The sequence below is a fragment of the Camellia sinensis genome, chromosome 5 (genome assembly GCF_055761805.1).
Source record: "Camellia sinensis isolate YWXY chromosome 5, ASM5576180v1, whole genome shotgun sequence".
Classification (NCBI taxonomy): Eukaryota; Viridiplantae; Streptophyta; class Magnoliopsida; order Ericales; family Theaceae; genus Camellia; species Camellia sinensis.
Window position 1 is genome coordinate 191,901,232 of NC_138965.1, and position 17,540 is coordinate 191,918,771.

The following is a 17,540-nucleotide window of genomic DNA, read 5'->3' on the forward strand; positions in this document are numbered from 1 at the left end:
CAGAACAGGCGGAGCATTGTTGGGGAAAAATTGCACTTATTTAGGTGTGCACATAATACAGTGTTGTTCAGCCTATGGAGGCTATCACGAGTCCCGTTTTAATAATCTGGACCTTCCAATATGTAGAACGCGTCGAGTACTATATACCTGTCAAAAATCATGTTGATCGGATATTAGTAACTATATGATCAAATCAATTAAAATTCATAAAATGGATAGTGTTATAGTTAACGGTTGAAAAAAAACTAATCCGATCAGATAGCTATTGATATCCGATCAATATGATTTTTTACAAGTATATAGTGCTCGACGAGTTCTACACATCGAACAGTTTTGATTAGCAAAGAGGGACCCGTGGTAGGCCTCCACGGGCCAAACAACACCTTTAATTCACTACCCAAAAAGTAGGGAATCATCTCCCCTCCCCTACCATACACCCACTGTCCCACACCGTAGTGCTATTCCATCGCTTCCATCACAATATTCTCTTACGCACTTATTTATGAAAAATGTTTGGGGGCCCTAATTCTGTGGCTCAAATGTGGCTCAAATGGCCAAAACGACGTCGTTTTGGCCATTTTGATGTTGTTTTGTACTCAAAACGACGTCGTTTTGGCTATTTGAGCCACATTTGAGCCACAGAATTTGAGCCCTCTACCATTGCTCCTTATTTATATAATTTTTTAAAACACATTTTTTTCATAAAAAGTAAAAAAATTAACCCAAATATTCATATTTTTTTCCTCAACTTTTTAGTTCAAAAAAATAAAAAATACACTAATTTAGAACATTCCAAACAACCCCTTAAGATCTCCAAAAATGTTAAAAAAAACACTAAATGTTAGAAAAATATCTGAATCCTTGAGTAAAAGGGTTCGGATCTCAAATTTAGAAAAAAACACTATAGTGTTGTGTGCTCAAGTTTGGTTAGTTTGACAATAAGCCTAAAAATTTTATACCCAAGACTTGACCTTAGGTTTGACTTAGCGGTGGTTCAACCATTATTTTATGTTAAAGCCCAAAGAAATTCAAAAAAATATTATTGCCACAGGCACCATAAAATTAGGATTTTTTTTTCTTTCTTATATTAAGATCTCCAAAAATGTTAGGCCACAATTGGGTTTGACCGAATGGCTATAAAAAATCTCATCCCAAATCTAGCCTTAAAATAATCTGAACTAAAAAAAAAAAAATTCACTAAAGTTTTTTACAAGTGTTACAAAATAAATAAATAAATAAATACGGTCGTTAACAAATAAAATCTGAAATATTTATGTCATATTTGATTTGGTTTTCAGAAACTTACTTTAAAAATATTTTTAAAAAATTAAAAATTAATTTAGTGAAAGAAATAAATTTTTAAAAAAAACGCTTATCATTTTTATATAATTTTATCTTTTGAGAGGTTAGAAATAATTTTTAATTATTATTTTTTATTTTATTAAACTAGTTTCTATTTTTTCAAAAAAAATTGTGAAAAAGAAACCAAACATAGTCTTAATTTCTACAAATTAAATCCGACCTTTTAAACTAGTCTCAATCTGAATCCGAATTACTAAATGCCCATAATGTTAATTGAAAAGCTATTCATAAAAAGCTAAAAGTCAATTAAACAAAGTACTAGTAAAATAGGTGTTTTAAAAACTTGCTTATAACAATTATTAATCCAAATGTTCATCAATGTACAATGTATCCAACTTTTATTCGATCCAACTTAGTTTTTTTTATTTTATTTTATTTTTTTGTCCATGTGAAGGAAAGAGGAACTCAGGAATCGATCCTAGGACAATGAGCTGGCTCAAGTGATTTCTTAACCTAATTCTAGTTGTTTGGTTCTAGAAGTTCAAGCTTGCCCCAAACCAAACACCTTCCATTGACATGGCCCAATCTTTCTAGGATTATATTTTATGCTTGGTGCCCTTTCTCATTTCACTTTCCTTTCAATCCCATATGTGGTTCACAAAAGAATTGTCAATTTGAACAATAAAATTCAAACTACTTTTTCTTTCTTTCTTTCTTTCTTTTTTTTTAAAAAAAAGAGTTAATTATAAGTTTTGTAATATTTTAATCTCTAATATTTAAATTATGCCAATTTAATTCCCAATATATATATAAAAAAATGCTTCAATTTTCAAATCTAATTCCATCAATAGACGACGTTAAAGTGACAGATAAATGTGTAATTTTAGAAACCAAAATGACACATAACATATTTTGAAGATTAAAAATATAATTTTTTAAAGTGACTTTGCACATTAATTATACAAATTACATAATTCTAGAATAAAGTATATATATATATATATATATATATATATTTAAGTGAGTTTCTACATTTAGTACTGACTTTAACAGCATCTATTAACAAAGTTAGGTTGGAATATCAAATTGAAATGCTTTCTATATATTAGAGATTAAATTGTAATAATTTAAATATTAAGAACTAAAATAACACAGATAACATATTTTAAATTAAAAATTGTAATTAACCCTTAAAAAAAAGAAAAGAAAAGTCTAAGACAGGCAAATAATGGATGGGTGGTTGGTTCTATTCTTTTTGATGAGCATGATTGAAAAATAGACCCTTCAATGAACATCACCCTCCAAGGACCAACACTCACAAAATTTCACATCTAAAAAGATTACCACTTTGTGGTTGGACTGTAGTCCTACATTAATTCATTTTTTGGAAGGACCACGTCGGGTTGGATTGGGAAGAATTTTTTTAGTTTGATTTTTTTATTTTTTTGGTTAATTTAGGTTGGGTAAATTAATTTCCTTTGGAAAGAATTTTTTTAACTTTCTAAATTTTTTTACTTTTTTGTGAGAAAAAGTAAAATGATTATGATATAAACGTGACATTTTGTCTTATTAACTTATTTAGTCTATTTTACTTTTTTATACTTTTTAATCCCAACCACCTTCGTAAACGGAGATAAAGTTTTCATTTCATTAACAATCCACTCAATGATGAACAAGTGTCTTTTATAGGGACACACCGATATATGGGATTGGCTTTCCTCCGGTCCGTGATTGGGCTGAAGGGTGCTGTTGGGCCCGTGGGGGTTTACTATGGGTCTTGTTTTAATAATTCGAACAGTTCAATGTGTAAAACTCGTTAAGTACTATATACCTGTAAAAAATCACGTTAATCAAATATTGATAGCTATTTCATCATATCAGATTTCTATAAAGCGTTTATTTTTTCACCGTTCATTTTTTTTTTGTACAAAACTGATTTGATCACGTAACTATCGATATTGATATCAGATCAATATGATTTTTTATAATTATAGATTACTCGACGAGTTTTATATATTAAACAGTTCAGATTATCAAAATTGAATCCATGGTTAGCTCTCACAGACCCAACAACACCCTCCAATCCGATCACCGATGAGGGAAGCCAAACCCCGATATATTCCCCATAACTAAGGCCCACAATTCTAGTGCCCTAGAGCCTTCGGGGCATGTAATGAAGTGTACGGTCCAACTGCTTGAATTTAAAACTAAGTAAGATGTGACATATTTATTTGAATCACATACATTAATAGAAAAGTTGTTTTATATTAATTTTAAACCTAAATTACTAAATTATCAAAATAAAATAATTGTTGAGAGATCCATGACAGAAGATATTAATATCTCATTGTAACTTTATGTATGACAATACTTATCCACCGTAGAGTGCTTAAAATCTGTACTAAAATATAAAAGTAAAAGTATAATTCAATTTTGTGTGTTTGATATATTTGTTAATTTAGTAAATAGACAATTTGTGTATTATAGGATGTGTTATACAAAAGTGGATGCCACTTGATTGTGTAAAATTGGAAGAATAAAATGTCAAATGTATGTGGGATTTCCCCACTATAGAAAATGAGAAATTTTAATATACATCCTTTTAAAAAGGTTTATTATATGCGCTTTTACCTATGTTATTTTCTTTTTTAGTTATAACTAATTTTCTTCTTTTTTTTTATCAGTAAAAAAACTTTATTGATAGCATCAAAACATACATACATATGGATTATATCAATAAAGCAAAGGCCAAGAGCAAAAAGCATCATAGTGTATTCTATCATCCCAACTATGTTGACATCAAAAGAAACACCAAATCATTTGCTAGCTCAAAGCCAAAGGGTTGGAGAGAGACCAAACCCAACAAAACAAAACAACACCAAAACAATCTAACAACACTCAACAAACAAAACAAGAAAAAAAATACACCCATAGCAGTAGCTCAAAACTCCTAAACGGCAGCTCATCAGCATACACTAGAATAAATCATGGAAACAACATCCAATACTCCTCCATACCAGAATGAGCTCATGAAGATCCTAAACACCACCTGACTTGTTGAAAATTAAACACGACATCATTGATTGAAAATGAGGCACCCCTGAATTGAGTTTTCATCCAAATTGCTATCCTCGCCTTGATACACTCACACACATCATGAAAATTGAGCTAAACTGCCTTAAACACACACTCATTTCTATATCTCCACACAGACCACAACATTGTTACATTATAACTAATTTTCTTCTTTAGTTATGATATTATTTTAGTTATGACTCATGAGTTCTTTAATTATGTCTCGTGTTGTATTTACTTAGGATATATATATATATATATATATATATATATATTTTATAGTCATGACTCAGAAAATTGAAATTATAATATATATATTTTTTAATTATGACTAAGAAAATGATGTACATCATAGAGTTTATATATATATATATATATATATATATTATATGCATTGTGGTTCGCTTATGCCTTGCCACAAGCAACACAAACTTTGTTGATTGACAAAAATAGCAATTCCAATGGGATCTAGATTCTCTATAGCACTTTCTTCATTCAACAGTTGATTTAAGGGTCAATTCAACAACGGGTCATTATCACTAGTTATGACATTTGGATCAACAACTAGATAAATAAAGTATTAAAGAGGATTCTCCTTCGTTCCAATGGAAAAGGGGTACAAACACTTTCGCTGTGGATGCTCTTATAGGTACACCAAATTAAACTAGGATTACTTACACTTTTGTATTATTATACTAAAACTTTGGCCTTTCATTTTAAATTAGATAGTCAACTTCTTAAATTTTGAATTAAATTACAATCACCTGTTTGGTTTTCAGTTTCAAAAATAATTTTTTGAGTTTTTAATTCGTATTTTTATATTTTTAATGATTTTTAAAAATATTTTAATCAATTTTTTTTTTTAGTTTTTAGATTCGCTTAATCTTAATATACTTAAAAAGTAAAAAATTTATACAAAAATCTTTAAAAAATTCATTGAATACAACAAAATACGAAAATGTATATTCATATTATATATATATATATATATTTTTGGTGTATTTGTTGAATTTTTTATATTTTTTTCACAAATATTATACTTTTTAAGTATATTTAGATTAGGTGTATTTAAAAAAAATTGCCTGAAATATTAAAAAAATTCACTAAAAAGTTTAAAAATTAGACTCAATTTTCTAGAACCAAACATGGTGAGTATCACTCACCTGTCCATTTAATATTAATTATATAATTGTAAATCTCATAAAAAATACATGGATATAGAAATTTTTGATTTGATTATGTGGTGTTTTTTGCCCTTGCATAATATCATCAACATTCCAATGACAACCTCAAAAAGCAGAAGGATAGGGATGGTGCCAAGGCCAACAACAAGAATGGAGTCCACAGTTGGTCCAATCTCAACTCAAAAGGCATCAAATTGGAGAATCAAATGGGTTCTTCATCTACACTGTTTGTGTGGTGTTGACTTGAGCACAACCCCCCACGTTTTTCTTTTCTTTTTTTTTTTTTAAAAGTTTAAAACTCAAGAACCAAGCCTAGACTAGAAGTTACAAAAACAAAAGAATAGAAAGGAAAGAGACTTTCTAAATTATCAATGAAATTATGAAATGGGCCAAAACCATAAAGAAACAAATACATCTTTTCTGGGTATTCTTGTATTCACATTTTTTTTTGGGTACAATTTTAAAGATAGAGAAGACCCACCTTTGTTAACGTTAGGGTTAGCAACGTGATACAAGTCTCTTGAGGGTGAACCACAGCGACTTACATTTACACCAAAGCCCTAGGAGACCCGCTCTCGTATGGCCTGTGTAGCTAGCATTGTGCTTTTGGCTTTTAATGTTTTAAGTTTTTCTTCTAATTTGCTTTAGAAGTTAACTTGTGTTTAAAATTAAATAGAAAATGATACATTAATAATTATGTGACAAAAAAATATTTTATTATATATAATTCACATTTTTAACACAAATCAAAATTCTAATATAATAATTTATTTTTTATGTTATGTGGTATCTAACGTGACAGTTTCGGTTTAATTTTGAACAAAAGTTAATTTTATAAGTAAATTGATAACAACTTGAAACATAAAAGGACAAAATGAAAGGAAAATAAATAAATAAATAAATCAAGGATTAAAAAAATGATAACATAAAGAGGATAAAGTATAGTTTACCCTATGTACACGTGATCCAAATCTATTAAAATCTACTTTACTTTTTAACATATTGTACTCTCACTTATCCAAATTTTGTTCTTACTAGCAGTCTTATTTGTGGTCATGAATCTACCCACTGTTAGTTGTTACTGTGCTAATAATACCTTCATGAAGCCTATAAATGTTGGAGTTTGGAGAGCAATTAGGAGCACTTTGAAAAAAGACTCTTTTCTAAGAAGATGGAAACGATTGATAAGAAAGCTAGCCATGTTGAGAAGACAAAGGGTGGATTGGTCACCATGCCCTTCATTTTTGGTAAGCTTTTTTCTTTTGTTTACAATTGAAATGCTTCTTTCTTAAGCAATTGGATTGTTTCAGTTTGCCAGAGTTTATGCTTTTCATGTGAGAAGTCACAAATTTGAATCTTAAAAAATAGATCAATGTTTTAGTATTTTAATTTTTCTCCTCTACTCAAGATATACTCAGTCTTATGAGTAATTTTTCTATTGTTGAAAATTTCATACTGACTATGTATTCAACCAATAATAAGAGGCTAAATAATTACAAAGTTTTAAAAATAATAAAATGATGAACACATTATAAAATTTCATTAGATGAACATATAGTCACGTGATGCTCTGGACCCTATATGATAATTTTTGCAATGTGAGACAGAGCACTGCATGTATTCAAAAATTAGTCAAAACGAAGTCTTAAACACCCTTGCAAACACAAAAAAAAAATACTTTCTTCTTCTTCTTCTTCTATATTATTGCAAATGATCTTATTTTGTGTTTTGATTGTGATGTTTGTTTGTGTTGGTTGTTTTTGTGAAATATATAGCAAATGAGGTTTGTGAGAAGTTGGCAGTGATGGGTTTTAGCACAAACATGATAAGCTACTTAACTCAGCAGCTTAACATGCCATTAACAAAAGCAGCCAACACTCTCACCAATTTCGGTGGAACTGCAAGCTTGACGCCGCTGCTCGGAGCCTTCATCGCCGACGCATACGCCGGCCGCTTCTGGACTATAGTCGTTGCTTCCATCATATATCAGTTAGTAAGTTCACTACTTACACAACAATATTAGACATTCAAAAAAATTACGAGAAAGTTTTTTTTTTTTTAATTTTAAAAGTACAATTATCGATTGCAATTATTCTGTGGCACACATTCAATCATTTTTAAATTTATATTATATATCTTAAAATATCAACAAATCTAAGTGCACAGAGGATCAAACATGGAATATGACATAGATATCCTACAATGATTTATGTTGTTTGATCTGTGTAAATCTCAGTATATTTTTTTTGATTGGCAATGTAATCTTAGTATTGATGTTAAAATATTTTAAAAGTGTTCAAAAAATGAAGTGAGTGAACTAAATTATTATACAACACACATCACACTAAATTTAAATTTGGAAAAATTATAAAATAAAAAATAAAAAATCTTGAGTTTGACCCTTGTAATAAAATGAATCTTAAAATTTTAATTTGGTCAATTTAAACTCTAAATTTTTTATTTATTTTCAATTTATATCAGCTGTCTATTTCGTTAAGCAAAATTAACAATATATATATACTTTATTGCAATGATAATTTTTCGAACTTCTTTTTGAATTCGCAACTTTTTCTATAGTCTAAAGATAAAAGTATCACCACGTTACCACGTAAAGCCATTTAATTTTAAATTGTACGCATCCAAAGTTCCAAACACGGGAAATGAATAAACAAAAAGTTGTCAACAATTATGTGCATATTGCTTACCTCATGATGGTGGAACTAGAACATTGAATCGAATTTTCTCATAATTATCGGGGAGGGAAAAAAAAAATCCCATATCTCACAAATAATTATTCATTTTGTAATGCTTTTTGAGCAATTATTTATAGAAATAATTAGATTGATCATATAACCGTAATCACATATAATTATGACAATGACCATCCACCATTTTGAATTCAAATATAATTTAATTATGTGGTTATTGAAGTCTAGTGAATTTAAATTTTTTGCATAATAGTATGCTCAAAGAACCTTAAGAAAAAGGGATTGAATCATTAGAGTTATCTCATGGCGAGCTCAAAAAGGGCCACCAGACCAGTCTAGTTGGCTTTGTCAATTGGGGACAATTTTTTTTTTTTTTTTGGATAAGCAAGTCATATTATAATAAAAAAAGAAAGATATATAATGGAGTTCAATACACATCTTTTGTAGGGAGAATAAGCATAAACAAAAACAAACTATTCCCTCAAAAGAAACAAACTAAGCCTATAGATAACAAACACAACAAAGGATTCAAAATTTCCCTTTAGTACTCTTCAAGTAATAAAATTTCGCTTTGAGTTTTCTTCTATTATCCTCCTTTGTAGTCTCTCCATTAATGGGATCACTTGGAGATGGATTCCCTCTACTTTTTAGGCTCTTCGTTTGACACAACAACTCTTGATTTAATTCTCCATTCCCCAACTCTCTGATATCACATGATTCAAGGACATCAAAAGCATTAGATGTTGATGGGGTAAAACGTTGCGTCTCTCCCTCTTTGTTTATCACTGTTGTTGAACCTTGCTCATCATCTCTCCCTTTTTTCTTCACCACTTCTCACTTAGTTTGAACTTGTATGTTAGTCTCCTTGACTCTCCATTCTTGTTTGGAAGATGGAGAGTTCAAAGTCTTTGGCTTCTGAGGGCACAAATTAGTGGCATGATCAAAAGTCTTACAAGCATCACACCTTTGCGTCTTCCATGGAACTTCAACTTGAATCTCATATGGGTTACTACAACCAAGATTTATTTTGAAAGACTTAGGAATCTTTTTATTTGCTGGCACTTCAATACATATTCTCGCAAATGTAAGTCTGCTTCTTTTGAACGTAGGCTGAACGTAGGCTCATCCAAATAAAGAGGAGTTCCCATGATGCTAGCAATGTAACCCAAGCCTTCTTCAGTCCAAAGCTCCAAAGGAACATTATACAACTTCACCCACAACGGCACACTTGAAAATTCACACTTTGTTAGTTTTAGTCCAAGTTGCCATGTTTTAACAACAATCAATCTAGCCCCAGCGTAATAGGGGCCATCTTCCAAAATTTTGTCTATAGCCTCTTCACTTTTTACTTTAAAAATAAAAAACCCGTTATCAATGGAGACAGCATCTTCAAGCAAATTTTTCCAAAGTTTCTCCGCCCAAGTTTTTACATAATGGAAATAAAATCTTTTATCAATGAAGTATCCAACCAAGGCATTTTTCCAATGAGAAAAGCCTTTTTTTGAGATCTCTATAGGGACATTGTACATGCCATCTACTAGGTTCTCAATCTTATGGGCACCTATTTTATACTTCATTTTTGACACCTTGTTAATCTCTTCTTTAAGTAAAGAGCTCCAAACTTGTAAAGGCTTACCTGTTATAACAGTTGTTTTAAAAATTACAAATACACTCCTTGATATTTGATTAAAATATGATCGTCCACTATGGTTTTAAAAATTACATTTCACACCTTGATGTTTCTAATTTCATAACAAATCGTCACTTTTATTAATAAATTATCAAGTCAATTAACAGTTTTTAATATATTAAAAATATGTTTCAATTAATGATTTAGGTATTTTTATTATTGTATAAGAGAGCAATTATGAATTTCATTTTTTTAGTTAATTCTATTAAATAAAAAAATCTAATAAGGGGGTATTTGTAATTTTTCAAACCATATGGGGCAATCTGTATTTTAAGCAAACCTCAAGGGTGTATTTGTAATTTATCCTTAAATAAATTATACAAAAAAAACTTCAGTTAATAACTATTTATTGTATGATTTGGTGATAATCTCATTCATATTATCTTAATCATATCTTTCATTAACTTGGTACTAAAAAAACTAAAGATCCTTGTCAACATTTATGTCAAGAAACAAATGTTTATGATTCCCAAATTCATTTTAGTTAATTATTCTAATAAATAACTTTTCTTGCAATTAGGGCATGACAAGCTTAACAATATCAGCAGTACTACCACAATTAAGGCCTCCCCCATGTAAAAAAGACAATCAAGTATGCCAACAAGCCAACAGTGGGCAACTAGGAATCCTCTACATCTCACTCCTCCTAACAGCCCTCGGAGCTGGTGGGATCCGACCCTGTGTGGTGGCATTCGGGGCGGACCAATTCGACGAAACGGATCCAAAACAAAAAACCAAGACATGGAAATTCTTCAATTGGTACTATTTTTGCATGGGCGCTTCAATGCTTGTTGCAGTGACAGTGATTGTCTACATTCAGGACTATGTTGGGTGGGGATGGGGACTAGGAGTTCCATCCATTGTCATGTTTCTTTCTATCGTTGTGTTTGTGGTGGGTTACCCGTTGTACCGGAATTTGGATCCAGCGGGTAGCCCATTTACCCGATTGTTACAAGTTTGTGTGGCTGCATTTAGGAAAAGAAATTTGGATATGGTTAGTGATCCTAAGTTGCTATATGAGAATGAGGAGATTGATGCTTCTATTTCTGTTGCCGGAAAGCTTCTTCACTCTAAGAATATGAAGTAAGTCTCTCTTTTTTATCCCTTTCTCTATATATATTTGTGGTATAATAGTATTTTTGCTACTGTTTTTGGTTTCTGTTTTCTGTTTTCAAACAAAAATTATAAATTATATTTTGAAAATTGATAATTGTTTTTACAAAAGAAAATTTAAAGCAATTGGCATTTCCAAACTTTATATTGTTTTGTTTTTAAAGATATGAAAATAAAAATATTAAAGTCACAATTTGCCTAGCAAAGTGGTAGAAACCTCATCTTCTATATCACTAAGGATGAGAACATATAATTAAAACAAATGGATTATAAAGTTATAATAGGTTGAAATTTATTTTGAATGTAGATTCACCATAACTAGGTTTAATCCTCATTTTTCATTATATTTTATGTGGACCATTTATGATTCATTTTTTGTATTCTTAATATTACTTATATAGATCAATGTCTGAAATGAATTAAGAAATATCTAGGCTCTGTTTGGTTTTATTTTGAAATCATGATTCCATTCTCATATTCCAATCCTCTGTTTGATTATAGTTTTTAAAATATGATTCCAAATCACATTTTAAAACATATTTGAAAACATGTTTGGTAATCAGAGAGTTTTTGAATATTTGAGTCTACTCGGTCATCAGTTCGGACATCCTCCCGAACAGTTTTTGAATTTTTGGGTGTACCCGAACGTCAAGCCAATTGACCGAAATAGTGCTTCTTCTTTTTTTTTTTTGGCAATTGCCATCTGTTATTTTAAATATATATATATATATATATATATATTTGTTTTTGATATTTTTTAAAAATAGAAATTATTTTTTTAGACCAAAATGACAAATTATTTGGCCATTTATTTAAAATTAACAGAAAAAATTAAATAAAAATTAATTTGTCACAATAATTTTTAAAAAATAAAAAAACATTTTTAAACAAAACAATTAAAAAAAATTCCAATCAAATATACAATCAAAAATAATTTTAAAGCACTAGCTGAATATTTTTTAATATTTTAAATAAAAAATATTTTCTGAATTTTTGAATTTTTAAATAAAAAATTTATTTTTTTCAATAATTTTTTTTTGAATTAAATTTTGAAAAGAGTTTGATTATGAGTTTTGAATAGAATTTTTGATAGAATTTTATTTTTTCAAATCATGATTCAACAATTCACAAATTCAAAATGCAACTCTATTCTTAAATCATAATTCTAAAACTAAATCAAACGCTACCTAAATTTCTAAATAGACTATGCTTCTTTCTATCATTTATTAAAGCATTGTTATATATATACACATGTATATTGCATAATAGTTTATTTTTTTGATGACTGAGTGTCTGGATCAGTTTATGCGCATCTCGACTAATCGTAGGATTTATGCAAAGTGCCCCCTCCACGTGGATTGGAAAATCTCGAGTAGAGCCTGTGTTTGTGGCCTTAAGAGACGAATTGCTCTTAATGAGAGTTAAACTTGAGATCTAAAGGAAGCACACTCCTAACTTCTAACTTGCACCCAGTAAGCCAATCCTCAAACAAATAAATAAATACTGATAATCACAACCTCATTATCCTCTTCCAAAAGTTGTTGCTTTAGGTGCATGCACAAGTGGCTATAAGAGCGGACGAGCTTTTATCTTGATGGCTCTCTCCATGTCAAGACATTTTGAAGCTCAACAATTGATGATTCATAGCAATTTAAAAAAGAAAAGGAACAATGAGAATCAAATTTTTTTTATTAATAAATAAAAGACACTATAATCCAAAGGAGACATAACAAAATCTTTGTACAAACATTATAAATTATTTCAAGCTCTTGAGAGGATCATCTTGGGTAAGAACAAAAGTTTTAGAAAAAGTGGAGACTAAGACAACTCGGTTTGTGGTTACCATATCACCATCAGCATCTCATGGATCAATTATTTGTACTTGTGTTCATACTAATGGCTGCACATGCGCATGTGCAGTAGCAGATCGAGATTTTTTTTTATTTTTTAGCTAAATATCTAAATGAGGCACTATGCTCATAGTCTTTCTAAAATTGAACCATTTTAAGTCATTTTTTTGCAGTTATAAAATTTTAGTAAATTTCATAAATTGTTTGTAAGTTTGAAACAATGAAAATAGATATTAAACGAGTTTATACTAACAAATTTCAAAACTTTCAAAAATATAAATATAAAACTATAAACATAAGCATTACCAAACAAACTTTTCTATTTTATGTTTTGTTTCCTATCTTTTTCCTTCTTTTTTCCTTCACCGTCCACAGGGTACATCCAATCGCAAGTTAGGGTCATTGCATGTGTGGACAATGCCACACCACCGTCCACAAGGTACACCCAATCACAAGTTAGGGTCATTGTACGTGTGGACAATGCCACACCGCACATCTCTTGAAAGGAGCACCATATGTATATATGATTCTCTACGATTTCTTTTGTGCTTTGGGTAATGAATATTTTCACTTTTGTCATATAGTTTGCTCTTTTTGCTAACCAACAAAAATCCTTTGTCATCTAGTCCTTCGTTAATTAGGACGCACCCCAGTTAAACCATTTTCTCTTTAGTTCCATGTATTAGGGCTTATCAATTTGGTTGATAATGGCCCAAGAGTGCTGAAAAATAATATCAGCCTAGGGCAGGTCTGTTTCACAAATTGCCAAAATAAGTTCCAGATTGGTATCCAAGTTATATCATTATTTGGGATTTTGTGTGCGTGGATGCCATTGAAATTTTTAATATTAGGGTAAACTACCAATAGATCCTAATAGTTAGGTTTAATTCCCATCAAGTCCTATTGAAAATATGTCTTGATAAAATTGTCGTTAAAAATAATTTTTTTGTGACAATTTTTTGCATACGTCTTTAGAAATTGATAATTAGTGACCTTTTTTTGTCATGATTTTTATAAATTGTTGCTAAAACTTGTAATTAGTGACTTTTTTTATGACAATTTTTTCATAGGACCTATTAGACAATAAATCTACTTATTAATACCTACATGTAAGTGCCTCTATTAAACATATAAATGACAAATTTTCATTTTTAATGTTTAGAGTTATCTTGCCCTGGCCCCTAAATAATTAGTAAAACTTATTTGCTAATGAAAAAATAATTAAAAACATTCAAATTGTTTTACTAAGCATCCTATCTTTTTAAAATATAGTTAGTAATGGATAAAATTTTTAAGTTAAATTGGCTACATATAAATTATAGGTCATAGTCGGGTATCTTCGGGCATAATGATGTGGACATAAATTTGTTACTTTTTAATATTGATGTAGACTTTCTCTAGATTCTAAGGGCTTATCTGAAATTTTATTACAAATTATTTTTAATTTTAAGAAACAAAAAATAAATAAGAAGAGTGTGGGTGCAGCTTCTTGATTACTTTTAACAACAAATGAATTCTCTAAAAACAACTTGGTTTTGTAAAACTACTTTGAAAATCACATTAATTCAATACCAGAAACGTTTCAAAAACTCCAAATTTTCACAATTGAAAACCAAAAGGGGAACATAAAAATTAAATTTCAAAAATGATGCCAATGAGATTATAAGTTTTTTTCTTTCTTTGTTTTCCTCATGTGATTAAACAAACAGTCAACAATGAAACCGTTAAGGGCATTGGCTTGCACCTAACTATGATCTGGGATGGGCCTTTTACTTGGGCCGGTGGGCCTAGAACCTCTAGAAATTTGAGATTTTTTTTTTTTGTTTTGTATATTTATAATATATCGGAAATTATTATCACAACCATGTCTATAAGTATATTAAATAAATTTGTAATTATTTTTAAATATAAAATTTTTGATTTATCGATGTAAATCTTTACTCTAAATTTATTTTACTTACCATTTGATGGGTGACATATGAACACCACTAACATCAAATAATTGAGGATGTGCCACATATCAAATGGTAAAATAAGCGTTTGTTTGATGTCATTTTTTATTTATTTATTTTTTTTGTTTTTAAAGAAAATTTGAAATGACTCATTGTTCTTAATGACTAATATTATGAATCATGAAAAAAATATTATAAAATGCTTTATGAAAATTTTTCATCCTTTGATTAGTGTGTGGTGTTTTCTTGTATGTACAATCTAATGGTAGACAATCTTTCATGATCATTTTCATGATATTATTTTCATGATACCTAACATTTTTTGTGTGAAAGTAAAAATTTTGAAAAATTCACAATGATTTTTTAGTCACGAAAACAGTTTTTTGAATAGTTCATGAAACAGATTTTATATGTTTTCTCAAAAATTAAAACAAAAACCAAAACACAAAAACAATACCAAACATCTGTCGAACACTTCACCAAAAAAAATAAAATATATCAATGTCAACAATCAACTTTTGTCACTCATTTTTATTTTTATCTATGCTCTCTATATTACGGATTGAGATCCTCTTTTTTACATGGTTGTAACGACACACTTGATTGTACAGATTTTTGGATAAAGCAGCCATTGTAACTGAAGAAGACAACACAAAATCACCCAACCTATGGAGGCTAAACACAGTCCACCGAGTCGAAGAGCTCAAATCAGTGATTCGAATGGGACCGATATGGGCTGCTGGAATCATCCTCATCACAGCCTATGTCCAACAAAACACCTTCTCCCTCCAACAAGCCAAAACCATGGACAGACACCTCACACCCTCCTTCCAAATCCCCGCTGGCTCCATGACCGTCTTCACCATGACCTCCATGCTCGCAACCATCGCCTTCTACGACCGCCTTTTCATCCCTGCCATGCGTTCCTTCACCGGCCTTGACCGTGGCATTAGCTTCCTCCACAGGATGGGCATCGGTTTCGTCATTTCAATCGTAGCCACCTTAGTGGCAGGCTTCATCGAAATCAAACGAAAACACGTCGCCTCGGATTTTGGTTTGACCCACAAGCCGCATGCAATCATACCCATGTCGGTTTTTTGGCTCGTGCCCCAATACAGCCTTCATGTGGTGGCAGAGGCATTTATGTCAATTGGACACCTAGAGTTTTTCTACGATCAGGCACCGGAGAGCATGAGGAGCACCGGTATGGCATTGTTTTGGACTGCGATTTCAATGGGGAACTATGTGAGTACTCTTATGGTTTGGATTGTGCATAAGTTGAGTGCAGGTCCTGGCGGATCAAATTGGCTTCCGGATGGGAATTTGAATGTGGGGAAGTTGGAGTATTTTTACTGGTTGATCACATTGTTGCAAGTTGTTAACCTTTTTTACTACTTGTTATGTGCCAAATTTTATACTTTCAAACCCATTCAGATCGAAAGGAAAGAAGATGGTGAGCCCAAGGAAAACGGGGTTGAACTAGCTAGCCATGTTTAGTTTCCTCTTTTCTATCTGTACTATGAGCTTAATTTTTTAGATCAATCAGCTGATTATGTGTTTTAAATAGTGATAGAATGGTAGCTCCCTCTCCTTGCCTTATTATTATTTTCTTTCTTTTGTAGTTTAATATTCCAAGCTTGGTTTTGCATACGAAAACAATTCATGATGGGAATATACCAGTACGAAATCCTTTCAGTACATATACCTTAAAAATTTGTAAATTATATAGATTTTGTAACGTAATTTTTTTATTTATTTATAGAGTTTCTGTACGGGAAAGAAATATTTCTCCTCGTATAATCCTGTTGACTAAGTCTACGCTCCTCTGTACGACGTCGCTTTGTCACCTAAAAACACAAACGTGAATTAGCCGGCGGGTGTGTGCCGGAAACCTCTCCGATGCTTAAGTCAGCAAACTTGACAAATAGACAAAGCTCAATGTATTCAGAAAGCAAAATTGTATGTTGTGTTTTTGTGTTACCTCCTCCAAAGTGATGTTTATGAGCTTTTATAGGTTTCGAGTGGCACAATCCTAGTAAGACTTCTATTCCTCCATGCAGAGTCCTCCTAGGATTCATACTCCTACAGGATAATGCTTATCCTTTTACACCCTCCCCCACTGCTTAAACCAAGTGGGATGGTTTCTACCATGGCCGAACTACCATTTGACCGAAGTAAAACTGGCTATGCTGAGCTACAAAGTAGGCCGAATTATCATTGGTTCGGTTCTGTCTCTTGTTACACCTTATCTCAGTTCTCCCTTGTATGAACCATGGTGTGTTGGGATCGAGCTACCGAGTAGCAAGGTCCTGACCAATCTATCCATAATACGTCACGACCGGTCTAACTCGGAGACCGGACTAACTCCAAGCTGTCCAGACCGAAGTAACTTAACAACTTTCCGGGGCCGGAGTAACTTTATCACTCTTGGGCCGGGGTAACTTTATCTCATCTTGGGCCGAAATAACTTTTCGGCCTTTTTACCCAGTCCTTCATACTTTGGGCCATAAAGTCCATCTCATAACTCGGCCCAATTTTTACCAAAAATTACCCTCTCAATTGCCCCTTAATTCCATCTGCACAGCATGATTGGGATTACCTGTCTACCAGTCGAGCTGAAGTTTTTTTTTTTTGTAAGCCTTTCCAGCCGAACTAAAAAATCGTTT

General features: G+C 31.1%; 1 protein-coding gene across 1 annotated transcript; it reads left to right on the forward strand.

Moving 5' to 3' along the window:
- The first annotated feature begins 6,172 nt into the window (after positions 1-6,172).
- LOC114298456 (protein NRT1/ PTR FAMILY 3.1) lies at positions 6,173-16,440 on the forward strand. Its single transcript, XM_028243025.2, has 4 exons — positions 6,173-6,808; positions 7,337-7,554; positions 10,480-11,042; positions 15,486-16,440. The coding sequence occupies exons 1-4, from the start codon at positions 6,733-6,735 to the stop codon at positions 16,369-16,371; spliced, it is 1,743 nt and encodes a 580-aa protein (XP_028098826.2). The 5' UTR covers positions 6,173-6,732; the 3' UTR covers positions 16,372-16,440.
- Positions 16,441-17,540: the final 1,100 nt, after the last annotated feature.

Bases quoted from the DNA above. Each gene is read 5' to 3' on its own strand.
- LOC114298456 (XM_028243025.2), top strand. From the start codon at position 6,733: ATGGAAACGATTGATAAGAAAGCTAGCCATGTTGAGAAGACAAAGGGT. The intron at 7,555-10,479 runs GTAAGTTCACTA...TCTTGCAATTAG, and splicing joins CTTCCATCATATATCAGTTA to GGCATGACAAGCTTAACAAT. The intron at 11,043-15,485 runs GTAAGTCTCTCT...TTGATTGTACAG, and splicing joins CTTCACTCTAAGAATATGAA to ATTTTTGGATAAAGCAGCCA.